General features: G+C 43.9%; 3 protein-coding genes across 4 annotated transcripts in view; 2 read left to right on the top strand and 1 right to left on the bottom strand.

Annotated features, from left to right (window-relative positions):
* Positions 1–100: 100 nt before the first annotated feature.
* LOC311128955 (ankyrin repeat and SOCS box protein 15-like) lies at positions 101–4,945 on the top strand (the record flags this gene model as incomplete). The annotated part of the gene is made up of 13 exons (XM_084161189.1): positions 101–164; positions 352–433; positions 533–585; positions 758–886; positions 1,041–1,199; positions 1,511–1,617; positions 1,754–1,892; positions 2,118–2,289; positions 2,727–2,887; positions 3,307–3,451; positions 3,841–4,108; positions 4,415–4,568; positions 4,770–4,945. Exons 2-13 carry the CDS (start codon positions 354–356, stop codon positions 4,943–4,945), a joined length of 1,743 nt encoding a protein of 580 aa, XP_084017315.1. The 5' UTR covers positions 101–164; positions 352–353.
* A 9,301-nt stretch (positions 4,946–14,246) lies between these two features.
* On the top strand, positions 14,247–19,731 carry LOC311129497 (leiomodin-2-like; the record flags this gene model as incomplete). Its single annotated transcript, XM_084161791.1, has 4 exons — positions 14,247–14,525; positions 14,798–15,520; positions 15,722–16,345; positions 19,678–19,731. 4 exons carry the CDS (start codon positions 14,247–14,249, stop codon positions 19,729–19,731), a joined length of 1,680 nt encoding a protein of 559 aa, XP_084017917.1.
* A 3,136-nt stretch (positions 19,732–22,867) lies between these two features.
* The window catches only part of LOC311129779 (actin nucleation-promoting factor WASL-like), a 36,361-nt gene continuing 31,318 nt past the window's right edge, over positions 22,868–27,910 (bottom strand). For both annotated transcript variants that reach the window (XM_084162218.1, XM_084162217.1), the window contains 4 exons: positions 26,509–26,662; positions 24,880–25,403; positions 24,254–24,359; positions 22,868–24,155 (listed from right to left, as the gene is read on the bottom strand). In XM_084162218.1, the coding sequence (XP_084018344.1) occupies positions 24,094–24,155; positions 24,254–24,359; positions 24,880–25,403; positions 26,509–26,662 (846 nt within the window). In that variant the 3' untranslated portion in view covers positions 22,868–24,093. The remainder of the gene's footprint in view (positions 24,156–24,253; positions 24,360–24,879; positions 25,404–26,508; positions 26,663–27,910) is intronic.

Raw genomic sequence — 27,910 nt, 5'->3', positions numbered from 1 at the left:
AACACTGCATGTGACAGCGTGACAGGCATTTTCAGAGCGTGGGGCTGGTATTACAAGCAGGTCATGTCTAAAAATATCCCCTTACTCCTGCAAACACCAACACAAAACTTTCTTTGCAGCCAACAAACCTTCGGAGACTGGGACTTTCACTAGATATTTCACAGGTAAGACTGGAGTTGTCCATTCATTGGGATATTTGATAGTAACGAAGGGGCTTTAAAACCTTTCAACTTATCATTGCAATGTCATTCCTGTCTGTATGCCTATAGTTTAGGAAGTGTCTGTTGATCTATGCAGACTGCAGTGACATGTGTTTTTCAGGTTCATGGTGTTTCTTTTTTATTTCTGTAGGAATGGAGGACGTCGATAGATGTGAGGAGGAGCTCATTGAGTATGCCATTCGAGAGAGTATTCGAGATTCATCAATAGACAGGTATTCAGAAGATGGAGAAGATTACATCCATGTATTATTTGCACATCTCACAATAAGTATGTTACCTCTCCCTGACTTAGTTTACCCATTTCTCAACAGCATACAAACAGTCAGTGGTGACTATCTGAGGATAGTGACTGCCATCGAGCAAGGTAGGACTACCCCTCACCGACCATTCCTTTGAAACTGCCCTAGCCCAACCCTTGCCCTTCAGCCATTAACCCCTAACCCTAGTTTTATGTCCACATCAGGGTTCAACCTTAACCTTAGCCATAACCCTAGCCATAACCCTAACCTAGGGTTCTGTGTGGTGTCTCTCCCTAGGTGATGTGTGTACCCTGCAGGAGCTTTCTGGTTTGCAGGCATTCACAGAGAGGGACAGCAGAGGGTGGCTTCCCCTACACAGAGCCGCCGTGCAGTCCCAGGAACAGGTCTTGAATCAGGTCCTGCTGGGTGAGAGGCCCACATACCACCAGCAGTACCGCACAACTAGTACCTCAAATACCAGTAGCCACTTACAGTACTGCTTCTATAACACTCTGCCACTGGGATATTAGGTACTAATGAAGCACCTAATACATGTGTTTAATTCCCATTATTGTTGCAGCTTCCTTTGATGTGACTGTGGAGGATGTGACTGCAGACGGGGACACAGCATTGATTCTGGCTGTTCAAGAGGGTCTGCTGGAGAACGTCAGGACTCTACTGCAGCATGGAGCGTCTCCACACAAAACCAACAGCCTGAACGAGTCCCCACTGCTGCTCGGTAACACACACACTCATACACACACACAGTCACACACACTGGCACTGCACTATACTGTATTCAAGCACTGTTATAATAATATAATAATAATAATAATATGCCATTTAGCAGACGCTTTTATCCAAAGCGACTTACAGTCATGCGTGCATACATTTTTGTGTATGGGTGGTCCCGGGGATCGAACCCACTACCCTGGCGTTACAAGCGCCGTGCTCTACCAGCTGAGCTACAGAGGACCACATGTTCTATGTTGTCAATCAAGCAAGCATGTGCTGTTTTGTTATGTGTTGTCCTGTGTTGATGTGTGTTAGCGGTGAGACAGGGATCATATGACATGGTGTCCACTCTGATCATTTGTGGGGCCTTCGTGGAACAGGTGTGTCTGAAGAAGTGGATGGCCATTCACGAGGCAGCAAAGGTGAGTTGGAGTTACACCGGTAGTCTTGTTTATATTACTGCCTCATCAAGGTGCTGGAATGCCAAAACATGTCATAAAAAACAATGTTTTATTGTAATTCCCTTTTCCTTAAAAAGTGTGCGTGATATCTTGCCAGGTGGGCTGCAGTGCCATCCTGGTGCTTCTGCTAAGACATGGGGCCAAGGTGACAGCTGTAGATGGGCACAATGTCACCCCGCTGGGCATCGCAGCAGAGTACGCCCACGCCGAGGTCCTGGATATACTCATAAAGAACGGTACGAGCCAATCAGAGGCCTTAGATTGACCTTGATGAATAATGTACATTTTCAAAATATATTGTCAAAACAAAAGGCAAATAAACATTCTCGAAGAATAGCCAAAAATACAATTACAAGGAACTGAAAAATAGTTTAATGTAAATATCAGTTATACGTAAACGTTTGACTTGAACACAAGTCTACAGGACTACAGTAGGGTTAATCATCCTCCTTCCCCACCAGGTGGCGACGTGAATGCCAAGGCATATAACGGAGACACTGTTCTGTACGATGCAGCCGGCTCAGGGAACCTGGACTGCATAGACCTCCTCCTGCAAGCTGGAGCCAACCCTAACATAGCCAGTCTGGCCTGCCAGCTGCCCATACACAGAGCTGCCTATGAGGGACACATCCTGTGAGTGGCTCACTCTTACTACGTGGGACACTGTAGCTCAGCTGGTAGAGCATGGCCCTTGCAACGCCAGAATTGTGGGTTTAGATTCCAAGGACGTAAAATATCCCATATGTCAAATGTATGCACGCATGACTGTAAATTGCTTTGGATGAAAGCGTCTGCTAAATGGCATATATTACTAACAGTCTAGAACAGGGATGTACTGTACAGCTACTGGAGAGCGTGCTGGTCTTTGTGGCAATCAATTGATCAAGACATGTATTTGGCTAGAGAGTTATCTGATTATCCAGTTCTTAGAAAGTGTTGTCCCTGAGGAATTGTCCATCCCTGGGTCTAGAAGCAGTTGTTCAGTTCATAGTCTAGATCCTATTTCAACAACATAATCAATAGTGATGGTATAGTCAACAATCTGATCTATGATGTTGTGTTTGTCCCAGTGCTCTGAGGACCTTCATCCCCATCACCACTAAGAGAGCCATCCGTCTGTCTGGCCAGAGCCCAGTCCACTCTGCAGCAGATGGCGGCAATGTTGACTGTCTGGAGCTGCTCATAGAGAAAGGCTTTGATGTCAACGCTCAGCTGGACACACACATCTCAGGTACAATCCATGGACACACACAAACCAGGTAGTACAATTGGGCACACACATGGACACACAATCTCTTTTATAAAGGAGCCCTGCCCAAGTGGCAGGTGCTTGTAACTCCAAAGTTGTGAGGTTGATTCCTGTGTGACATGGCTAATTGAGTGACTGTCAGTGACTGACATAACAAGAGAAAAACTGCTGATGCACAACCACATTTACAAAATTGCACCTGGTGTATTCTACTATTCTGACTTTCAACCCAGACTGAGTTCCTAGCGGCAGGGGGCCCTAAGCAACCGCTTATGTCGCTTATGCCTGAGGCCGGCCCTGCATATAGGCTTCTTATTATAAACGTGTTAAATGTAAGATGTTTTGGATAAGAATTAAACAAAATGGATCAATTGATCATGTTGTTATAACTGTGTTACCAGAGAACTATGGGGACATGAGGCGGAGTCCGCTCTACTTCGCCGTATCAAACAGTGATGTCACCTGCACAGAGATGCTGCTGGCTGCCGGTGCCAAAACTGACCTGGACCCGTTACGCTGCTTCCTGGTGGCTGTACGCGCTGGGAGGTATGAGACCGTATCTGAATGGGTAACTCAAGACCGTGGTAGACCACTGAACTAAGCCTAGGTGTTAGCTTTGGGATAACGCAAGTCTTCATGTCTCCGTCAGGGAAGGTTTTTCCTTACTTGAGAGTAGCCCATGTTTCACAAACTAACTCTGCAATAGCTATAAATGAAACTGAATGGAGCACAGCAGTGATGTCACCAACTTCTATCTATTGGAACAGTTTGTTGGCTCCCATGCTAGGTCCCATGAATTTGTTTATTTTTTAACGCTTCTGCTTGGAATTATGACGTTGTCTTAACCTTTCATCTTCAACCTAGTGTCCATGTATTGCTACTTCCTGGTCTCTTCTATGACATCACCTGTCTAACCCGATCCCATCCCTCCCCAGGTATGAGCTGGTGCGTCTACTATTGTCCAGTGGTGCCGAGGTCAACTGCTACTTCAGAATGATCAGTGACACAGTGTTTCCCACCGCGTTGCAGTACTGTCTCAGAGATCACATGATGCTGCGCCTGCTGCTCAACAACGGCTACGACGTAGACAAGTGCTTCCTGTGTAACCACGGCAACGGACAGGATATGGACTGCGACTCCTGGGTCGATTACCACCATAACCATAGAATAACTTTATTTTATAACCAGGACTACAGAGCCTCGGTAAGTCCTGTAGGCCAACTCTTGGTCTATTCCAGTAGACCAGGAGTTGGCCCCCAATCTTTGATTTAGAATAGAGGAAGTAGGTAAGTCCTGGATCTGGAGGGAGGCAGGTACTGTATTTTTGTTCTGGGCTGGAACAAAAGCCTGCACACACTGTGGTCCTCTAGGACCAGGGTTGGCCGCCGCTGATGTAGAATGTGTTTGTCTAACTTAGAACATAACAGCAAGTGTAGCTAATACCTTGTCCAGTTCCAGTACTTGTCCTTCTGATGTCAGTCTCGCTGTCCTGTTCGCTCTCTGCTCCAGTTCTGTGAAATAATCTCCCTGTCGTCGGTGGTCAACCTGGCGGGGAGTGTGGTACAGATGCTTCTGGACTACGTCAGGCACCCACGTATCTGCCCCAACCTCCTACGGGTCCTGGAGAAACAGAAAGAGTGGCCAGACATCTGTGACATTCTGGGTAATGCAGCATCATTGCTAATAATCATAATCCACTCCCTCTTATAATCACAAATACAATAATCAATTGCCTATAGTGGACAAAAAACAGTGGGAATGCAAATACTGAAATATCTTACAGATCATCTCGCCATCATCATGTACAGAATAACCTGACTTTTTGTGTGTGTGTGTGTGTCCGTCCATGTGTGTGTATCCCCAGACAACCCGCGGTCCCTGCAGCACCAGTGTCGTTTGGTCATTAGGAGACAGATGACCCCTAGGAGACTGAATGACCCTGAAGTCATGGCTGCCGTACCGTTCCCCCCGACACTCAAACACTACCTCACCTACAGGGAGTACAACGAGTATGGTGGGTCGGCAGCCTCACACTCATAACTGGACTATTTCAATGAAAACATATTTAGAAGAAAAAAAAGAAGGAAACAAAGACATAACTGATCATTCACATTATGCTGTTTCTTATGAATAATGCTTTAGCTCGTATACTTATGCTTATATCAAGTATGGCAAGTGTACTTGTGACGTAATGTTTGTAATAACTACAATTATTTTCACATTGATTTATGTTCTCTGAATAGTCTTTAACATAGTACTACTACTTCTACTAGACTGCATACATTAGACAGCACAGCTTTGCAGTATGGTACAGTACATGTAGTTTGATCTACTCCTCAAGGTCTTCCCATGGGAAAAGCAGGTCAGGACTAAAAATAACTCTCTGAGAGCTCATTCAGTTTATACGTAGGGCTAAACACTCACTGGACACTGGCCTGAATGACTCTGCTGCAATGGACTGTTGACTTTTACAGTGACCCTGACACCTACCTGACTCATAAGACCAGGGCTTAAATCTAGAGAGATCTAGACAACAGCTCACCCATATTATACTCTCAAAGTTCTGTGAGTTAGTTGTGGAGCTCTAAATCTGAGACTGTGTTGTCACTAGCCCCGTTTATACCTGATGCTAACATGCATTCTTTGTGCTGATCTTGTCCACATTCTGATTGTGCCCACATTTTTCTGATTCTGATCAGATTTCCCTGACCACCTCCAGAGGTAGTCAGGCGCGCAAGTGAGACAGATCTGGACAGTGAAACCATTTAAATCATCATTATCAGCATTGACAAGTGGGAACATTGACTTATGGCATCAATATGAGTCTGAAAATAAATAAATACATAGTATTTTGAAAGAATGTGTAGACGAATGTCAAAAAATTTGAATGTTGACAAGATCAGGACAGGATGCATGTTTGCACCAGGTATAAACAAGGCTACTGAGACCAGAGGGGTATACTACAAAGCAGAATGCAGCTAACCAGCTAACTTTCATAAACAACCAGAAATAACTATTCATTTTCTGGTTTATTATGCAAGCTAAACTTAGATATTGTATGTGTTTTGGGTTTTTGAATCAATTAGACCATGCCTATTTCAAGCTTAAAAAAAAAAAAAAAAAAAAAAAAAATTCACAATATTTAGGAGTTAGCTGGCTAACTCAATGATCCTACTTTGTAGTATACCTCTCAGCTCAACTCTCCCTGGCACACAGAGAGGGTATGAGCCAGATCTCGTAACATTCCCAAAATAGATGTTAGGATTTCGGCTGTTTTTCCAAAGCAGAATCGAGTAACCCTAAAACACTACTGGGTGGCAATGTTACAATCCGCATCCACGGACATGACTATAGTCCTATGCACTGTATCCTCCACTCCAACCAAGCCTTGGGCCTTTACAGTAGCTGAACAATTTCTGTATTCAGATCAAATAGTGAAATGTTGAACACCCCAGTTAACTGACTGAACCAAACATGGGTTCTGTTGTTGTGAAGGCACAGCTAGCGGAAGGTAGACTAGAGTAGCATGGTCCAACGTAGAGTTATGCTGAGAGAGTTCTAGCGTTGTCAGCCTGTTGTTGTTGTTATCTGAACAGCAGCATTCCTGCCCTGTCAACACCAGCCTGCCGCCCGGAGAGACACAGTGGAGTGGACACTACCCGCTAGTCATACCATAGACCAGGGCTCTCCAACCCTGTTCCTGGAGAGCTACCCTCCTGTAGGCTTTTGCTCTAATCCCAGTTGTAACTAACCTGATTCAGTTTATCAACCAGCTAATTATTAGAATCATGTGTGCTAGATGTAGCATTTGGTATTTTATTAGGATCCCCATTAGCTGTTGCGAAAGCAGCTGCTACTCTTCCTGGGGTCCACACAAAACATGAAACATGACATAACACAGAACATTAATAAACAGCTCAAGGACAGAACTACATACATTTAAAAATGGCTCACATACTGTAGCCTACATATCAATACATACACACAAAATATCTAGGTCAAATAGGGGAGAGGCATTGTGCAGTGAAGTGTCTTTTTTTCTTTTCTTCATTTGAGCAATATGAGATGGGAGTTCCATAGAAGCACATTGACTCGGTATAGGTACCCCCTGTATATAGCCTCGTTATTGTTATTTTATTGTGTTACTTTTTATTTAATTTTTTACTTTAGTTTATTTAGTAAATATTTTCTTAACTCTATTTCTTGAACTGCATTGTTGGTTAAGGTCTTGTAAGTAAGTATTTCACAGTAAGGTCTACACCTGTTGTATTCGGCGCATGTGACAAATAAAATTTGATTTGATTTGAATAATGGCTCTATATAATAATGTACGCTTTCTTGAATTTGTTCTGGATTTGGGGACTGTGAAAAGACACCTGGTGGCATGTCTGGTGGGGTAAGTGTGTGTGTCAGAGCTGTGTGTAAGTTGACTATGCAAACAATTTGTAATTTTCAACACATTAATGTTTCCAATAAAAAGAGGAAGTGATGCAGTCAGTCTCTCCTCAACTCTTAGCCAAGAGAGACTGGCATTCATAGTATTTATATTAGCCCTCTGATTAAAATGAATAACAAGATGTGCTGCTCTGTTCTGGGCCAGCTGCAGCTTAACTAGGTCTTTCTTTGTAGCACTTGACTGGACAATAATCAAGATAAGACAAAACTAGAGCCTGCAGGACTTGTTTTGAGTGTGGTGTCAAAACAGCAAAGCATCACTTTATTATGGACAGACCTCTCCCCATCTTTACAACCACTGAATCTATATGTTTTGAACATGACAGTTTACAATCTAAGGTAACACCAAATAATTGAGTATCCTCAACTTGTTCAACAGCCACACCATTCATTACCAGATTCAGCTGAGGTCTAGAGCTTAGGGAATGATTTGTACCAAATACAATGCTCTTAGTTTTAGAGATGTATTACTGGCCACCCATTCCAAAACTGACTGCAACTCCTTGTTAAGGGTTTCAATGACTTCATTAGCTGTGGTTGCATTTTTTAGCACCGCCAAGACGTATGATACCTACTAATTGTCTAGTTACTTGAGACAGAAACTAAAGTAGGGAAGTTGGTCAAGGAGGATGGGTGAGTGTAATCCGCAACCATCTAGCAATCCAAAGGTTGCGCGTTCGAGTTGTGTCGGAGACAACTGTAGGATTTGAGCTAATCCTTCCTCTAACCCTTATTCTAAACTTAACCCAATTCACCTAACCTGCTATGTAAATTCGCCCAACTTTTGTCGTTTTTGTTCCCCTAATCTTTCACATAAATTATCCTAACCTTTGTCATTAGTTCACCTAACCACCAACTTAAAATCTCCACATAATTCTCCTTTGTTGTTACAACGCAACAAGCAACCTGGTCTCAGAGAAAGAAGTATAATACGATAATGATTGTCATCCAATTCACATGCTTGTTTCAACGTAATAGTCAATGTATTGCCTGAGTGGCGCAGTGGTCTAAGGCACTGCATCGCAGTGCTAACTGTGCCACTAGAGATCCTGGTTCGAATCCAGGCTCTGTCGCAGCCGGCCGCGACCGGGAGACTCATGGGCGGCGCACAATTGGCCCAGCGTCGTCCAGGGTAGGGGAGGGAATGGCCGGCAGGGATGTAGCTCAGTTGATAGAGCATGGCGTTTGCAACGCCAGGGTTGTGGGTTTGATTCCCACGGGGGGTCAGTATAAAAAAATAAAAAAAATAAAAAAACATGTATTCACTAACTGTAAGTCGCTCTGGATAAGAGCGTCTGCTAAATGACTAAAATGTAAATGTATTGTGACATGGCATCTATGTGGAAAATACATTGGATTTGAAAAAAGTCATCAACTGTTGTTTTGAGGGTGAAATGTCAACCACAGGATTATGTCATCATGTTAACCAAATTTCAACATAGACAAACCTTGTATAAAATATGTTGAATTTGTACCTTTAAAACAACGTCAGATCTTAAACATTATCAGAAAGAAAAAAACATGTTGGGCAGCACCTCCTCCTGGAGAATTGATCTATCTACAACTACCCTTTGGTCTCCCATCCAGGGTTTTAACCAAGCCCAGCCCAGCTATTTGTCACTGACTATTACCAATGTGCTATCGTGAGAGTGATTGTTGGAAGATCTCCACTTAAAAACTAAATAGATTCACTGTTGCTATTGACGTCATTCCAAAGGGTAGGTTTAACAGAACATATATTATGTTTTTCATTGACATTTGTTCTGTGAAAAAAAGTAGGATAAATAGACAGTCCAGTCAGTCAGTGCCCCTTCAGGGGTTATGGAGTATGCAGTGTTACTTAAAAATAACATTCTAATAGAAAATGGTAGCTAGTAGCTATTTCGGCCTGTATAGCATTTGCAGTCATGAACAGCTGTTGTTTCAATTCAACCCAGAATTCAATAGGCCTAGCATTTCATGCTCCGGTTTAACTGTAATGATATTTAGTGATATTGAATTGTGTTTGCCTGTCAACGCATTCAAATATCAACATTTGAAGGTGATATATATTTTGCTTGGATAGTTCCATCTGTGCCACTGAATTAGTCTGGCTTTAATTCCAGTTTGTCTACAAATTAATGATTGATATGTTGGATTCACATCTCCATCTCAACCAAAAATCTAAGTACAATAAATAGCACTAAATAAATATTTAAAGTGCGTTTAAAGTGTGATATGATTTGATTTAGTCCTATTCTTTATCTGTGATTTTTGGTTGAGATGGAGACGTGAATTATTCATAGTACTGAGCTAGAATATCCAAGCAGAAAATAAATCTCCTTCAAATGTTGATATTTGGTTGCGTTGCCATCTAAACACAATTCAATATTACTTTTAAAATATAGTCAATAGCCTAAAGTTAAGGCTATCTTACAAACTAATGTAACATTCAACCTTAAAATGAGTAACACATCTATGGCCACATTTTGAGGTTACTGGAACTATACAGTTCTACTTATGTAATCACATAGAGCGTGCATGTTCAAGATAGCATGTATAGGTTGTCGCAGGTCTGTGGAGATCTTCACAATTGCTTTAATAATCTGTGCAGAATCTCGAACGACATTTATCACTTGCACCATGTACTTTTAATGTAAGTTCAACTGCAATCCAGGTCATTTGGTTCTGCTATTAGATGAAGCACAGTGAAAATACATTAATATGTTGTATAAATAAACAAAACATATGACATTTGATTCCCATTTAAACTATGCTGTGCTTTTAAATGGTTGAAAGCGCAGTGATAGACATTTGGATGTTAAATGTCTTTTCAATGTAATTTTGCTTACTAGTCTACTTTTGCAGGTGGCATTTTTTGGTCTCACCTAGGGCAGCAGAAGAGCAAGGATCTGCTCACAGTAGCGCCTCTCAGGGTGTCATTACACAACACAATAAAATGTATTGTCCCCTAGGGAAAAATGATGTCCCCTAGAAATAGATGTCGAGAAAGGTCTTATAGGTTCCACATCATTGCCCACTGCCTGAAACAGTATGAACACATCATACATCTACGCATGTCAACCCTATTTTGGATTTCTGGACATGGGCACCTACAGGATCAATGTAGATCTATTTTTAGAGATGAGCGAGGCAGATTTGTTTTTAACAAGAGTAACAAGCCCTTTACCCAAAGAGAGTTATCACCCTAGCCTGGCTGACGTGACCAATGTGACAGCTCAGGGAGAGCTGTGACACACCAGTCTGGAAAGGAGGCCGTTTGTTAATGCCATATTCTCTCAGAAATTGAGCAACGGGTTTGATTTGAAAATCCAACAGTTGTAATGGAAGGGGATGGAACTCTGGGGCTGTGTGGCTGTGCCTATTGGTGTTTGAGTGAGAAAGACACAGAGGAGAACCAACCAGTAAAAGCACAGCCTCCTTCATTATCGACGCATTGCACCCACAACATCAAAGAGCCATTCCAGACTCTGAAGTCAGGAGGACTTTGAGAGTTAGGAGTTAGCAAAAAGATTTAGACTGACAGAACGGAAGAGCTTCTACAAAGCTTCATAGATAAACAGACCGTTTTTGTTCTCCAACCAAATAATATTTTTCATTGAGTCAGACAGAGTGGTGACGTATAAAGAGGTCTGCTTAAAAGCCCAAAGCCAGCAGTGTATAGCAGAGAGAGATAGAGAGCATCCCGCTGCCTTGTCTGCCAGCTCTCAGAAAAGCTCCTCCACTCTACTCTGACAAGCCTAAAATGATAACATAACCCTCTTTGAAATAAGCCCACTGACGCAATCATCTATTGTTATTACCAGTATTTCAGGAACATTTGACTAAATCAAAGCCCACTAAAAGATACAGATCTACTTCCACATTATACATTAGTCTGCTCCATACAGTGGCGATTTTAGCATGTAAATCTTGGTGGGGCAAACCACATTTTTTTTGAGGTGGGATGCATGCCAGCAAAGCCACAACAGAACACTAAACAATACATTAATTGCACTATAACGGTGACAAACGGTGCACACAAACTATTAGGGCCTAAAGCTGTCCCAATAGCAGAGTCCCAACAGCAGTTCCAACACCTTACCACTGCTACACCTGGCTATCAGCGGAGCCTTGTCTGGCAGCGAAACAGTTAATTTAGCCTAATTTACTGCCTTCAAAAAAAACATAGCTGATATGGCTGTTTGACAATTGAGATGTACAAACTATGGCATAAGGGGACGACAAGCGGATAAGAGGCAATCCGCAATTTCGATTAAGACATTAATGAGCGAGCTAGGACGGACAAAGTCAATATAACTATTTGTTCAGCATTTTGAAATGTACAGCGACAGAATTCAGAACATGGGCCGTTCTTACCGTATTCTCCCTGTGCACCAAGTCAGAACCGTAGGATAAATAAAGGGGACAATGAAAGGCTCTTACAATAATGATTACATTTCTCTAAAACAGGTTATAGGCTACATGTGCACCACCAAGTCAGAACAGTAGGCAAAATTAAGAGGGGAAAATAGACCAAATGATTAGGGTGAGGCACATGGGCTACTAACAGCGTACTACACAACATACACTTAGTATTACTTTCTTAGCTACAGTATACATATCATCCTGGCATATTACATCATTTATGCAGCAGCATACAATACATTTTTGGACTCACCTTGTTGTGCTGTGCTCACTTGAACAGGAAGGTGGGACGGCGGTCCTTCGTGGACAAATTTTGTCATCACACTTTGTCATCAAAGTCTGGCATTCTCTGGATTTATGGTGCATTCAAGACAACTGGGAACTCTGAAAAAAAACAAAGTCAAATCATGATGACTTACAATTCCGAGTTGGATGACCGTTCAAAACGTATTTTCCCAGTCAGAACAAGTTTTTTCCAGAGTTCCCAGTTGTCTTGAACTCACTGAAGTCAGATTTCCCAGTTCCGAGTTAACAGTTGTTTTGAGCGCAGCAGAAATCATGCTGCATTGACAGCATGGCCAATGTTGAATGTTTACCATTTTAAGCTTGGAAAAGAGACCCTTAAGCCCAGACTTGGGACCACACACCCACTCCACTGAATAGCAGGCTAGTGATTGCTTTGCAATGCTTGCAGTTAGCCACTGATTCCTTCCTAACCACTCATTGTTGAATTTGAGATTTCCAACTTGTTGTGTAATGTTTATGTCCAATGGCAGATGAGCACGATACATTTTATCTATAATTTCTCTTCATTATTTCTCTTCATATGACAAGGATTAAAAAGGATTTGCCAGTAGATTGTTGACTTGATTCATGATGATGACTGCTAGCTAAGATTTTGAAAGTATGATGTTGACATGATCAGTCCAATCAAAGCTACTGTAGATATAACATTTTATCTGTGGCCAATGACCTTGAGCCTTCTTGGATGGTCACTTCTAATGTAACTCTATGGCAGCACTCAAGGGGCTTGAATTTTCTAGCTCTACCCTTAGATTTGGCGCTGATGTAGTGTCCCCATGAGTGACAGAATACTGAGCCAATCGCGGCGCAACTAGAGAACATCACCAACCCCTATGCGCCGTATTTTCCATTGGCTGGCCCACCACCACAGAAAGTACTGAGCTAGGATGAAACAGCTGCATTTTGGAGCTGCCTTACTCAAGAAAGCAAAAAAGTGACCATTTGTATTCGGCTTTATTAACTCAATGATTTTTTCTTTATTTTTTACATTGTTTGCAAACTGATATGTGACACGTATTAATGCCAAAATAACATGCATTTTTAAATATATATATATTTTTAAATCAGCTACAAATGTGGGGGTCGCCAATGACGTGTCGCCACTGGCTCCATAGAAACATACTGTATGTTACCATAGAAACCATGTTATCTGTAGTAGTTAATCCCACGGGTTGGCCAGTTGTGTCACACAACAATGTTGAGCGGTGATAAAGACACTTGAAAAGTCACAATTTCAATACGGACCTACTTCACTCTGTCCCCTATCAGATAAACAACCACTCATATCTGAAATGACACCCTCTTCCTTATGTAGTCCACTACATTTGAACAGAGCAACCTAGTACTCTGTGGTCCTCTGTAGCTCAGCTGGTAGAGCACAGCGCTTGTAACGCCAAGGTAGTGGGTTCGATCCCCGGGACCACCCATACACAAAAAAATAAAATAATGTATGCATGCATGACTGTAAGTCGCTTTGGATAAAATCGTCTGCTAAATGGCATATTAGTGAAATCTGTACTGTTTGAGACACATTTATGTAATGGTGTGTGTCTCTGAGTCTGGATGTCTTTCCATGTCTGTGGGTTTCTCTGTGTGTGATGTCTATGTGCTTTCATGTTGCTATGTGTCTCTGTCTGTTGGTCGCTATGAGTTCTGCTTGTCTTTATGTGTCTCTCTTGGGACCGGTTGGGCTTTGAACAATGTGGCCGCTGCTGGGATCCGCTGACAGGCCTGACCAGGGCCACTCTGCTCTCTGAGCTCACATGCTTTTTGTGGCTCTAGTCTATCTCTCTGAGCAGCGTCTCCCAAAAAAGCACTGTGCATCATGGTCCGACGCTTTGTTGCACTCCACTGATCCCTCTCTTAAGGCCTCTGCAGCAGCTGGAGAGATTAGAATAGAGGAGAACAGGACACACTCACACACACACTCAAAACACACACCACCGACACAGACACCCCAGCTAGGCCCCTTGCACATACACCACTGGTACTGTTCTCACTGAAACAGTAGAGGACAAACAGATCAGGCTGAGACTAAACTTGACTGGACCCACACCTCCAGAAAGACTCCATTGACCGGAAACCTATCCCAGAAAGATCCCACCCTGATCGGACTCGTACGGCACACGGAGCCCCATCTACCTGGAGCCCAACACAGGGGCCAACCTCTTCAGCTATGAACAGTTTTGGGTACCGTCGGGAGCTGAGTAAGTATGAGGATGTGGATGAGGATGAACTACTGGCTTCTCTCAGCCCAGAGGAGCTAGCAGAGCTGGAGATGGAGCTGGCAGACATAGACCCTGATGCCAACGTGCCCATCGGCCTGAGACAAAGGGACCAGACGGAGAAGACACCCACTGGCACCTTCAGTAGAGAGTCGCTGTTGAAGTACTGGGAGAAGGAGACCAAGAGGATACTGGAGGATGAGAGAGGGGAAGCCAGCAGCCCCAAACAGGTCAGTGATAAGGAGAGAGTCTTAACTCAGCTAGCTTGCTACTCTCAGATCTATATGGATAACCTTAAATTCTGTTTGACCAATTAATAAGATTAATTATTCAATAATGATCACTTTCTGGTACAATGGAGAACCAGTTAGGACATTCACACAAAATAATGCAAATCTTATATCCCGTTTAGGTCTAACTTTAGACATAATACAGTTATAAGAGAACATGACCATGTGTCTGAGTCAGATTAATGAGAGATGTACACCTTGTGTCTAAACAGGAAGATGATGATGATGCTGAAAAGAGTGAGGAAGAATGCATGACAGAAAGCAACAGCGAAGCAGAGGAGGAGAAGGATGACGAGAACAAGAAAGAAAATAAAGATTATAAAGAAGAAGAAGAAAAGGAGGAGGAGGAGGAGGAAGAGGAGGAGGAGGAGGAGGAGGAAGAGGAAGCTGAAACAGAGGATGAGGAGGATGAAGAGGAGCCAGAAGAGGAGAGGCCTAAAGCAGCACACCCAAAGGATTCTGGTCCTCCATCACCGCCGTCAGTCGTCATCTCCTCCCCCAGCCTCCTGAGACCCCCAAGGGTGGAGCCTATGAGACTAACCCCGCCCCCACCTCCGCTTGACACCAACGCCGATGGCAACCCAACAGTTGTCGACGAGGCCCTGGAAAGAGTCCTTAGTAACGACCCTGAACTCAAAGAGGTCAACCTCAACAACATTGAGGACATCTCACAGGACACTCTAATCCAGTTTGCCGAGGCACTGCGCTCCAACACACACGTGCGTGTCTTTAGCCTTGCCAACACGCACGCTGACGACCCCGTGGCGCTGGCCATTGCCAAGACGCTTCGAGAAAACACCTCCATTGTCAGCCTGAACATCGAGTCCAACTATGTGACAGGGAAAGGGGTTCTGTCCATGGTCCAGGCTCTGCCTAGCAACAGCACCCTGACTGAGCTACGCTTCCACAACCAGAGACACATGTGTGGAGGACAGGTCAGTCAGTCAGTCTGGTATTCAATCTTGATGATGCTGCATTTACTAATAGTAAAAGCACAATCTCTCTCTCTCTCTCTCTCTCTCTCTCTCTCTCTCTCTCTCTCTCTCTCTCTCTCTCTCTCTGTCTCTGTCGCGCTCTCTCTCTCTCTCTCTCTCTCTCTCTCTCTCTCTCTCTCTCTCTCTCTCTCTCTCTGTCAGGTGGAGATGGAGATGGTGAAGGTTCTGAGGGAGAACCACACCCTGATCAAGCTGGGTTACCAGTTCCACCTGCCAGGCCCCCGGATGAGCATGACAGGCATCCTGACCCGTAACATGGACCGTCAGAGACAGAAACGCATGCAGGAGCAGAGACAGAACCAGCAGGCGGGACCAGAGGGGGCCGTTAACCCCCGTACCACCGCTCTGTTGAAGGCCACACCGGGTTCTTCGCCTTACGGTTCCCCTCATGTGTCTCCTTGGCAATCCCCCAAACTCCCCAAAAAACAGACCCCCCCTGCTCCTCCGCCGCCTCCCCCGCCCCCTCCCCTGCCCCCTCCCCCACACTGCCAGCCCCCAGCAGAGAAGAAGAAGCCGACTAGGAAAATAGCGGAGGTGATCAGGCTCCACGAGGAGGTTGTTAAGAAGCAGGGGAAAGGGAAGGGGAAGAAGGGGAAGAAAGGATTGAGAGAGACCAACAGTATCTTGAAGGAGCTGAAGAACGCTCTGCGGCCAGTGGGAGAGAAGAGAGAACAGGAGTACAGCAGGCCACCCACTCCACTGCGCTCTTCACACGACCAGCTCATGAACTCCATCCGCAACGCCAGTGTCCGCTCCCTCAGAAAGGTGAGATTGTGTGTGTGTGCATGTGTGTATGCATTCACAGCCAATGAGAGTTAACAAGGGTTTAAGGGTTAAAGATGGTCGGCTGGTGAGACACCACCTATGAGAGTTCCCAGTCTCATACGTCATCATTAGGGCCCAGAGTTATTTTCTGGTCCGGTCACATGGCTAGGAAAAACGATTGGCCCTTACCAATATGGAGGATATTCCAGCTGTTTCCTGGTCTGGGTATTCCTGGACAGACACTGTATGCTTCAATGCTTCACCACCAGCCTAATAGCACTGGAAACTAATGAACATGTTTCCATCTGGAAAAGTGTCTCTTTCTGTGACAAAGCCAGCAGACTGAGACACTATGTCATCTTGGAAAATGTCTAAGACAACTCAAATAAAATGGTTGAGAGAAAGAATATGGTCTAAACGGTCTAAGATAAATGAGGTTGTGCTTTGAGAACCTTAGGGTGCATTCTTACAGTCAAAGGGAACACATACCTCAGAGGTCAGTCTGATTTAGACAGGTGACATCGCTATCTGAGTCATCTCCTGTGGTTGACATGTTATTTTCTGATGGAAGCCGATCATATGACACCTTTCCATCATCAAGCGCTGTGGTATGTCTGAACACAGCCAAACACAACATAAGCCTTGGTTGAAGTCCCTAACACAGGCCGAGAGAGAGAGAGAGAGAGAGAGAGAGAGAGAGAGAGAGAGAGAGAGAGAGAGAGAGAGAGAGAGAGAGAGAGAGAGAGAGAGAGAGAGAGAGAGAGAGAGAGAGAGAGAGAGAGAGAGAGAGAGAGAGAGAGAGAGAGAGAGAGAGAGAGAGAGAGAGAGAGAGAGAGAGAGAGAGAGAGAGAGAGAGAGAGAGAGAGAGAGAGAGAGAGAGAGAGAGAGAGAGAGAGAGAGAGAGAGAGATAAGAGTGAGTGAGAGATGGAGAGAGGGGGATATAAAGAAAGAGATTGAGAGAAAGAAGGAGAAAGGTTAGAGAGAGTAGTCTCTAATGTTTCTGTGGGCCAATTAATGTGTGGTAACTGCTTGTTATGTTGTTACTGTGGAAAATCCTGGTTGCCCTCAGAAGGCTAGGGTCTAGAGGCTGTGAATGCCTGCCACTTAACTAGAATTATAAATAGGACTGTTGGACCGCTGCTACGATAAGGGAAATAGGAAAGGCCTCACAACAAAGAGTAAATGAGGATGGTCACTAACTAACTACAGTGAGGGAAAAAAGTATTTGATCCCCTGCTGATTTTGTACGTTTGCCCACTGACAAAGACATGATCAGTCTATAATTTTAATTGTAGGTTTATTTGAACAGTGAGAGACAGAATAACAACAAAAAATCCAATGTCAAAAATGTTATCAATTGATTTGCATTTTAATGAGGGAAATAAGTATTTGACCCCTCTGCAAAACATTTAGTACTTGGTGGTAAAACCCTTGTTGGCAATCACAGAGGTCAGACGTTTCTTGTAGTTGGCCACCAGGTTTGCACACATCTCAGGAGGGATTTTGTCCCACTCCTCTTTGCAGAGCTTCTCCAAGTCATTAAGGTTTCGAGGCTGAACCTTCAGCTCCCTCCACAGATTTTCTATGGGATTAAGGTCTGGAGACTGGCTAGGCCACTCCAGGACCTTAATGTGCTTCTTCTTGAGCCACTCCTTTGTTGCCTTGGCCGTGTGTTTTGGGTCATTATCATGCTGGAATACCCATCCACGACCCATTTTCAATGCCCTGGCTGAGGGAAGTGTGACGGTGGGGATGGTGTTCTTGGGGTCATAGGCAGCATTCCTCCTCCTCCTCCAAACACAGCGAGTTGAGTTGATGCCAAAGAGCTCGATTTTGGTCTCATCTGACCACAACACTTTCACCCAGTTCTCCTTTTAATCATTCAGATGTTAATTGGCAAACTTCAGACGGCCCTGTATATGTGTTTTCTTGAGCAGGGGGACCTTGTGGGCGCTGCAGGATTTCAGTCCTTCACGGCGTAGTGTGTTACCAATTGTTTTCTTGGTGACTATGGTCCCAGCTGCCTTGAGACATTGACAACATCCTCCCGTGTAGTTCTGGGCTGATTCTTCACTGTTCTCATGATCATTGCAACTCCACGAGGTGAGATCTTGCATGGAGCCCCAGGCCGAGGGAGATTGACAGTTCTTTTGTGTTTCTTCCATTTGCGAATAATCGCACCAACTGTTGTCACCTTCTCACCAAGCTGCTTGGCGATGGTCTTGTAGCCCATTCCAGCCTTGTGTAGGTCTACAATCTTGTCCCAGGCCGAGGGAGATTGACAGTTCTTTTGTGTTTCTTCCATTTGCGAATAATCGCACCAACTGTTGTCACCTTCTCACCAAGCTGCTTGGCGATGGTCTTGTAGCCCATTCCAGCCTTGTGTAGGTCTACAATCTTGTCCCTGACATCCTTGGAGAGCGCTTTGGTCTTGGCCATGGTGGAGAGTTTGGAATCCGATTGATTGATTGCTTCTGTGGACAGGTGTCTTTTATACAGGTAACAAACTGAGATTAGGAGCACTCCCTTTAAGAGTGTGCTCCTAATCTCAGCTTGTTACCTGTATAAAAGACACCTGGGAGCCAGAAATCTTTCTGATTGAGAGGGGGTCAAATACTTATTTCCCTCATTAAAATGCAAATCAATTTATAACATTTTTGACATGCGTTTTTCTGGATTTTTTTGTTGTTATTCTGTCTCTCACTGTTCAAATAAATCTACCATTAAAATTATAGACTGATCATTTCTATGTCAGTGGGCAAACGTACAAAAATCAGCAGGGGATCAAATACTTTTTTCCCTCACTGTACATGTTGGTGATGCCACTGATTAGTCAAAGTGCAGAGTGACTTTTGTGATAGTTGCGGGCAAATTTTTTTGATATTGCTGCTGCATTTCTGACATTTTGCGTTGAGTTTTGCGCTGACAGGGAAAACATTTGTTGACATGTGGCTTGATTGAACCACTTTATCCGGTAAAAGTGTGGTGATTGGTTTAAATTGTGAGTCCTCTTTTTGTAGTGTGGTAATCTGACAGTTTTATGCAATAATATTGCGGTGATTTGACTGTTATATGCGGTAATAGTGCGGTGATTGACCAAATTTGCCCTTGCATAATTTGTAGGGTATTGTTGATTTTGCAAACAATTTTGCAATCGCAGAATCACAAAATCCTGGAAGGACTGGACTACGAAATATATTTGTTTTCCTGCTCACATGTATTTGTCTCTGAAATAGCTCTAGCTTTCATGGAATCTTTTTTTTCGAGGAACCTAGCATAAGAAAAATTCCTGTTTTATTTAACAGAAATCATGTTTTTTTTTTTATTGCAGGTGGAAGTTCCACAGAGGAAGTTTGTCTTTGTCCCTGATGAAGAGACTAGCTGATCTGAAGACACAGGGAACCCCCTGAGACTACTGAGGACACATAAAGCAATACATTCAGATTGAACTGGACTTTCCTCAGAGAAGATACTGGAAATTAACACTGTAATAACACCTTTACTTTTGGAATTAATATATTTTTTAAATGTATTTATGGTGTATGCTTTTGCAGAAAGGTATTTGGTTGTCTACATTTTTGTGATGATAAATGTATAAATTGTTGTCTAAATTGTTTACTGAGGTAACCTTTTTTTGTATAATTGTAAATATTGTATTTGGTGTGTGAGGAATATACTGTATGAATTGAACATGAAGATAAAAGTAACAACACAATGAAGTGTTATGGTGTTTTATTGCTGCTTAAACCATGGTACTGTCCAAAAGGTACTGTGACTGTCCAAAAGGTTCTCTACAAAATGTCATGTTCTAAAGTTACTGTCCTAAGGCTTCTGTCTAAAAGGTTCTGTCCAAAAAGGTTTTGTCAAAAAAGGTTCTGTCCAAAAGCCAAAAAGTTATATCCATCTTCCTGTCGGACAGCATTCCTTGTAGAGTCCCCCCGCGTTGGGGCATGGACTCTGCAAGGTGTCGAAAGCGTTGATGCTGGCCAACGTTGACCCCAATGCTACCCACAGTTGTGTCAGGTTGGCTGGATGTCCATTGGGTGGTGAACCATTCATGATACACACGGGAAACTGTTGAGCTTGAAAAACCCAGCAGCGTTGCAGTTCTTGACACAAACCGGTGTGCCTGGCACCTACTACCCCGTTCAAAAGCACTTAAATATTTTATCTTGCCCATTCACCCTATTCTTTACATTTTTAGTCATTTAGCAGACACTCTTATCCAGAGCAACATACAGTTAGTGAGTGCATACATTTTCATACCCTATGAATGGCACACATACACAATCCATGTCTCAAGACTTAAAAATCCATTTTTAACCTGTCTCCTCCCCTTCATCTACACTGACTGAATTGGATTTAACAGGTGACATCAATAAGGGATCAAAGCTTTCACCTGGTCAGTCTATGTCATGAAAAGAACAGGTGTTCTTAATGTTTTTTATACTCAGTGTATTTAGCAGAGGAACACTTTACTTCCCCTGTGCATTTGTGTGTCTTGGAAGAGTTCTCTGGCCTGGTCCTAAATCTACCCCACAGCTGTTAAAAGCAAACACAACACTGAAATGCTTTTGGCAGCAGCAACAACTGTCCTTGATTAACCATTCTAGCTTCCCACATGGAATTGGAAAGGACATCTAACTCTGCAAAAACACGGTGTTGGAGGGAAACAATATTCACCACTTAGACAACACAACACTGGCACTAGACAACGAGCTTGATAAGCAATTTCAGCAGTTTTTGGTAACATCAGGTATTATCATCAGGTGTATCTGATCTTTTCCGTAATGTGTAAACAGAAAAGAAAACACATGGAATCTGATCTTTAGAGTTCAGATGTATACCATATCTATATGTGGATCTCAATCCTGATAAAATTGTAATGCTCCATGTGACCTCAGTCGACCATGGAATTAGAATAATTGAATAGGAGCTCTATGGTTTGGACTCTCAGATTAGATATTTTTGGCTCTGAAGTGTCACTTGTTTCCATCCACAGTTTTTATGAGAGTAAAGTCATACCATATAAAAAAAAAAAAAAACTCAACAGGTGTGATGGAAACAATACAATTTTATAAATGCAGATATTTTTGTGTTGGTAAAAGTAATTATGCGAGAAATGGTGGTGGAAACACCTATATGTGCAAAAATATTGATATAATAACCATCATATCGAAGTAAACTTGGAGTCTCGTGATGATATGGTGTTTGGCAACTCTTAACACTTGACAATGAATTTAGTGTCTGAAAGGTCATTTGGGTTATTTTTCTAATCCCACTACCTGGCAAACAACTGTATTTCATACATTTAAAACAAATACAAATCATTAACTCTCTTTCTCTCTCTCTTTCCATCCCTCTAACCAATCATTCCAGCTTAATCTCTTCTACATTCACACTACAAATAGTCCATGAGTTATGTCATGTGGACTCTGTCCGACCTCGCGGTTTCACGTGTGGGTTTAGCCAACATGATGCATACTGGGAACTGAGAGACAATGGGGCCATAGGCCACACTGAAACCAAGTTAACAGCTGTTAATACTGTTTTCCCACTACTTGGTCCAACCCTCCCATCACGCTTCTACAGGCCTACAGCAAGCATTCCTGTGGCTGTCGTGGACTTTTGGCATATGTCCATGTGTTCCCATTAAGCAGTGTTGTTCCCTTGTTGTCATGCCACCTGTGCTACAGTAAGTCCCCTTGTTGTCCATGCTTTGTCCCCAGTGTATTGTCACGAAGGGTGCCCAGCTCACTGCTCAGGTGTAATTCCCATACAGTGCTCAGGGCCTGGAAGTGTGGAAATGTAAACCCTTCGTTGGGGATGCTGGTCCCACAGGCTTACCATGTGCACAAGGGAGCGTGGACACAGGACACACTCTACCCTGCTCCACCCTCTCCATCTTGGGCAGCTACACTGGCATCACCTGGAGCGGATTGCAATAACACCCCCAACTACTATTAAATATAAATATCAACAATGCAGGCAATCTTATTTCAGTTTGAGATGAGTTTGTGTGAGCAGACATACCAGGGGGTTATTCAAGTATTCAGACATGTCGTGGAACATCACTGGACAGTCAGATTGATCTACACTTAATTTTTCTAACACACTTCTCTGTAGCATATAATATAGATTCATGTCTGCTCTATTCATTCAATATGTACCATTCAAAGACCCCATGTGAATATGGCTCAGCTGTTGTCTGATCAGTCATGCTAATCTGCTGGTGATGAGAGCTCTGGTCATCACTCACTACTGATGGAAGGGATGCCAGGGGGCTCAGTCCGTACACGTACACCGCGTGCACGAACACACACTTAGAATAAGTCATATCCACGTGCAGGCTTTACAACGTGCTAACATATCAAAATAAGTAAACACTCAGAAGTTGCTCTCCCTCAAACAACCCTAGGCCCAAACAAACACGTATTATACGGTACATATCCTACTGTACAAAGGCTGGTCATATTTACCATTATACGCACATCCATCCCACAGAAAACAGGAGAGCATCTCTGTAAATAGTAACATTTATTTGAGAGTACAATTTAATAGTCCATTATTCTTCCAACCTAACTTATGAAGGTTTGATGTCCATATAGTCCATATATCCTAGTTACTGAATGGAGTTTCACTAACCGTGAAAACAGACAGAGCGATACTGTAAAAAACAGCATCGGTTCCCTTCCCCAAGGAGAAAGCAGTATTCCCCGTGTAGAGTCAGGTTAGTGTCAATAGTAGACGAGTGTTAGTGTAGTTCACTGGTTCTGAATGACAGTTTGTTAGTGACACAGTTCATCGTGGAACAGTGAGCTGCAAGATCAGATATGTCATATTAAGTTGACAAACTAATTACTCCTCAAGCTTTGCATCCGCACCGACCTGATTCAAACAAATAACTGTAGGAGACTGATTGCTACCGTGAAAGAAAAGAAGAATGAAAAACATTGTTGTTTGTGTGATAACCGTTTGTAGTTTATACCAATTTGTAAGTCGTTCTGGAGTCTGCTAAATGACTTAATGTAAATGTACTGTAGTGTAACTACGATGAAACAAACCGAAACACAGAGCAGACAGCTGTGTGTGTGTGTGTGTGTGTACTACTGTAGTGTACGGGTTGACAGTGTTGCATAATTGAAGCGATATCCGTAGCCTTTAAAGCATAATGTTGCAGATAGAGTCATGATAGTCCTCTGTATTCACATACTGAGCCTCTTCTTTCAATTCGTGCAAAAATACAAACTCTGAGTAGATTTACAATTGACAGCGAATGGGGCTAAATATTCAAAAAGAGCTGATTTCTTAAGAAAATAAGAGTGCTAAACTAGGATTTTTGAATAAGTAAAAATAAAGTAAGAGAAGGGTATGAAAATAGTGTTCTCCATTTTTAACAACTATAACATTAAGGGATCTGTCAGTTTGTTCATTTGTTCTCGCTCCAGTCACTGACCAAAAAAACAAAAACATTCAACTCTACAGATCAAGAGAAACTTGACGTAAAATTGCACATGTTAATCCAGGAGAGAGAGAAGAAAAACTTTACAGCAAGATCACATGACAAACCTTTACAGATTAAATGAGGTATTGCACAGAATTAAAAAAAAAAGCATAAAGGCAACAAAAATATACAGCAAATTGATAAAACATTTACATTATCATTTGAATAAGATTTAGAAAGACAATTTAGGGACAATGTACTGTGGTAATAATCATCCGGGGGGCGAGGCTGGGGGGATGGTCACTAGTCATCCCACTCATCATCATCCTCAAAGTCCTCTTCCTCATCATCATCGTCATCATCATCTAGGGAGAGGGAGACACAAACACAGAAAATACATTGGTATGAATATAACAGCAACCTCTTATCTGAGGTGTGTGTGTGTGTGTGTGTGTGAGTATACCTGAGGAGTGGATGGCCTTGCTCCTCTTCTGCATAACCTCCATCAGAGCTCCTACGATGCCGGCTGAAGGGGTGGCGGGTCCACCTGACCCTGGTTCGTCAGCCACCTGGAACACACACAGGAATTACACACCAGTCAACACACTCCAGTATCGGGGAATGTGCTTCTAGTATCTAGGGGATAGGGGATGTGTGAAGGGGCAGCCTTAAAGGCGCTGCATGGTCAAGCCGACGTCTGCATTGGCCGTACAGCAGTTACTGCGATACGGCCTCTGTAGAAGTCAGGGCATTCATACTTATTGCGCTTCGCGGAGCAGAGCTGTTGTGAAGGAAGTTGTCAAGGAGGTGAATTTGGGTTTATAGAGGACCTCGCGCCCCCACCAACCGTCAACCAATCATGTCAATGCGGAGCTATGTGGAGCAATGAGGTGATGCGGTAAGGAGCTCGATTTGGCCTTTGCAAGCCTCCGGAGGCTCTGTATTCGCATCACACCCGCAGTACGGAGCCTCCGGATCGCAATGCTGGAGCAATCATAAATTGGCTTTTAGTGGTTGAGGTAGGAGCTAGGGTATAGGGACCAGGGGCATAGGGGTTAGGGTGTAGTGTATAAGGTAATGTCCACTCACAGCCTTTAGCTGTTTGCCCTTTCGTATCTGTTCGAGGAGACCGTCTCGGCCGGTGCTGGTGGAAACAGGCCTCTCCTTCTGATCCACCTTCAGCGGAGCCCCCTCCCTGATCTGGCTCAACAGGGCTGAGTGCTTACCAGCACCTCCACCCCCTCCATCAGCTTCCGGCAGCATGGGTGGGGGAGGAGGGCCGGGAGGCGGGGGAGGAGGAGGGGGTGCTCCGGAACCCATACCTGCTGGGGCGGAGGAGGGAGGCGGGGGAGGAGGTGGGGCATGGGGAGCCAGGGAGGCATGGGAAGGCTGGGGAGGAGGGGGCAGAGGGCCTCTGGTTGGGGGTGGGGGTGGAGCGCCCATGCCTGGTCTGGATGGGGGAGGTGGTGGTGGGGCTGAGGTGGGCGCTCTGGAGGGGGGAGGAGGGGGAGGCGCACCCCTGCCCCTGATGGGTGGGGGCGGGGGAGGGGGTCCGGAGTTCTGGTGAGGGGGAGGGGGTGGGGGTCCACCTCTGGAGGGAGGGGGTGGGGGGGCTGGACCAGAGAGAATACAAATTATTTTAGCATGTCATCTACTATTGTATATATACACACTGTTGCTACTGTACACTACACAACATGCTTTAGATTCTAGAAGTACCTCAGAGGAAAATAAATACAGCTCAGTTGCTGGTATAACACCATGCAGTAATGACTGTAGCCACTAGGGACAGCTATACTTCATGTTATTCTTCTCAACTAACCCAGAAACTCAAACACACAAAAGCTCTGTGGTAGTATGAAAGAGTATAGCATTGACTAACATGTCATTCTAAAGTCAAGAAAAGGCAAACGTCTCTTCAGCACACTGCAAACTGACTCCTGGTCTGGCCTGTCAAGGTCCATACATGTTAGATCCGGCCCAGGGTTGCACAGCTCTGGGTCCGTAGTCACAAAGCATCTGTGAGTAGGAGTGCTGATCTAGGACGTTTCCATATCATTTATTCATTATGATCTATAAGACAAAACGGAGCCTAGATCAGCATTACCACGACACTTTGTGGATATAGGCCCTGGTCTTCAAGGGCCTCAGTCCTGAGGAACTCGAGGCCCTGAGTTGTGCATCCCTGTGTTAGACCAGGGATTCCCAAACTCGGTCCTGGGCCCCCCATGGGTGCACCTTTTGTTTTTTGCCCTAGCACTACACAGCTGATTCAAATAACCACCTCATCATCAATCTTTGATTATTTGAATCAGCTGTGTAGTGCTAGGGCAAAAAACTAAACGTGCACCCAGGGGGGTCCCAGGACAGAGTTTGGGAAAGCCTGTGTTAGACTTTGGGACAGAGATGGAACTACTCTCTTGTCCTACAGAGGTCAGTTAGCCTATCAGACAGCTCCCAGTCAGACTAATGCCACAGCAGCCCCATGCAGAGATAAACCAACCTACCACACCACCTTGGAGGTGGAGGACCTGAGGAACACACACTGAACATTAGACTCTAGAGCACTAAACATTCTATATGGACACTATCGCACAGTTTAGGGCACTACATAGGCTACAAGACAACTTGTTTTTGTAAGTCACTGTGACCTACTATGGATATTCTTCGGACAAACACACAACCTTAAAGCCCTTAGTTCCCCACACAAACACACACCTTGTCTGCGGAGCTCGAACTTGACTGCCTCCACTCCTCCCTTCTTCTCGATGAAGTCATAGATGACCTTGGAGGTCTCCTTATCCTTCAGCTGGGCCTCAGAGATGCCACACATGTCAAACAGGTTCTTTAGCTCCGGGTCTAGGTTGTTCAACTGGAGGAGGGCAGAGAACACTGGGTTAGAACCACACTGAAATACTGGAAAAGAAACTAACAGGAATAGAACCACGCTGGGTTAGAACTACTATCAGTAAGAACTTCACTCAGAACTTCAATTGGTTACAACTTCACTTAGTTTGAACGTCAATGAGTTAGAACCTCACTGGGATAAAACATTACTCAGTTAGAACCACATTATGTCAGAGCTGGCGGTCTCATGTTCTCAGAAACTGTTCTGATGTTGGCACCCCTGTTGTAAACAGCCCCTGCATCGCCACCTGGTGGCTGAGTGGGAACGGTGGCAGGTTGGCACTGCCCACTGCCCAACCGGTAGAGTGGATTGAAGGCTGTGGGATTATATTCCCACAGAACTAGATTACACAGGTTTATGTCATATCTACTTTAAACCACTACTCTAGCTCTCTGGGCAGACACACAAACAACAGCTTAGTTAGTTAGTTTACTTCTATGTCATTCAGGTTGTGTTCTTTTATGAAATGAATTACTTCTGTACAAAACTTGACCAAAACAGGACAATGTGCAGGGTATTCTTTCCAGTTTCTGTCGAACCATGTTAAAACATCCTATATCTCTTTCTCTTAAACTTGCTCATATCTCTCTCTCCACTCAAGTCCTTGAAAGTATTAAAGCTCAGAAACTCAAAATCATTGAAATCTTATTTTAGAAATTTCAACAAATCCTCCGGTTCCCGTCTGCTCTGCTCGACGTGCGTGTAGAACACCACTCAATAATTACTTATCATCCTTTATTTGGAAACGACTGGGTGGATTATGCAGAAACAGGTTTATAATGTGAAATCTCCTTGTGTAACCCTGGGCTGGCAGTGCCTTCTGCACTGGGCAGAGAGGAGAGATATGTCATATTATTTGATATATATTTCTGAGGAGAATCATGTCTGATGAACACCACATCAGAAATAAACAAGTTCTGAGCATGAGGACTGGTAAGGGGGATAAAACGCAACAACCACCCTCTCCACTCTCCTTCCCCACCTCTTTCTCCCAGTAATACACACTGTCCAGGCCTACTGGTTTGAGTTGGCAAGAAAGGCATTTCACTGTACTTGTGCATGTGACATTAAAACGTCCCATATGTTACATGACAGAGGCTAGCTAGACCACCGCGTGAGAAGCAGAGGCAGATCACAGGTCACTTAGGGTCTTCCCATACCATTAGAAGTAGGGGACGATTCTACTAGCCAGAGGCTACAGTGTAGACGACA

Source organism: Coregonus lavaretus (genome assembly GCF_964263955.1).
Source record: "Coregonus lavaretus genome assembly, chromosome: 5".
Lineage (NCBI taxonomy): Eukaryota > Metazoa > Chordata > Actinopteri > Salmoniformes > Salmonidae > Coregonus > Coregonus lavaretus.
This window is presented reverse-complemented; position numbering and strand designations above follow the sequence as displayed.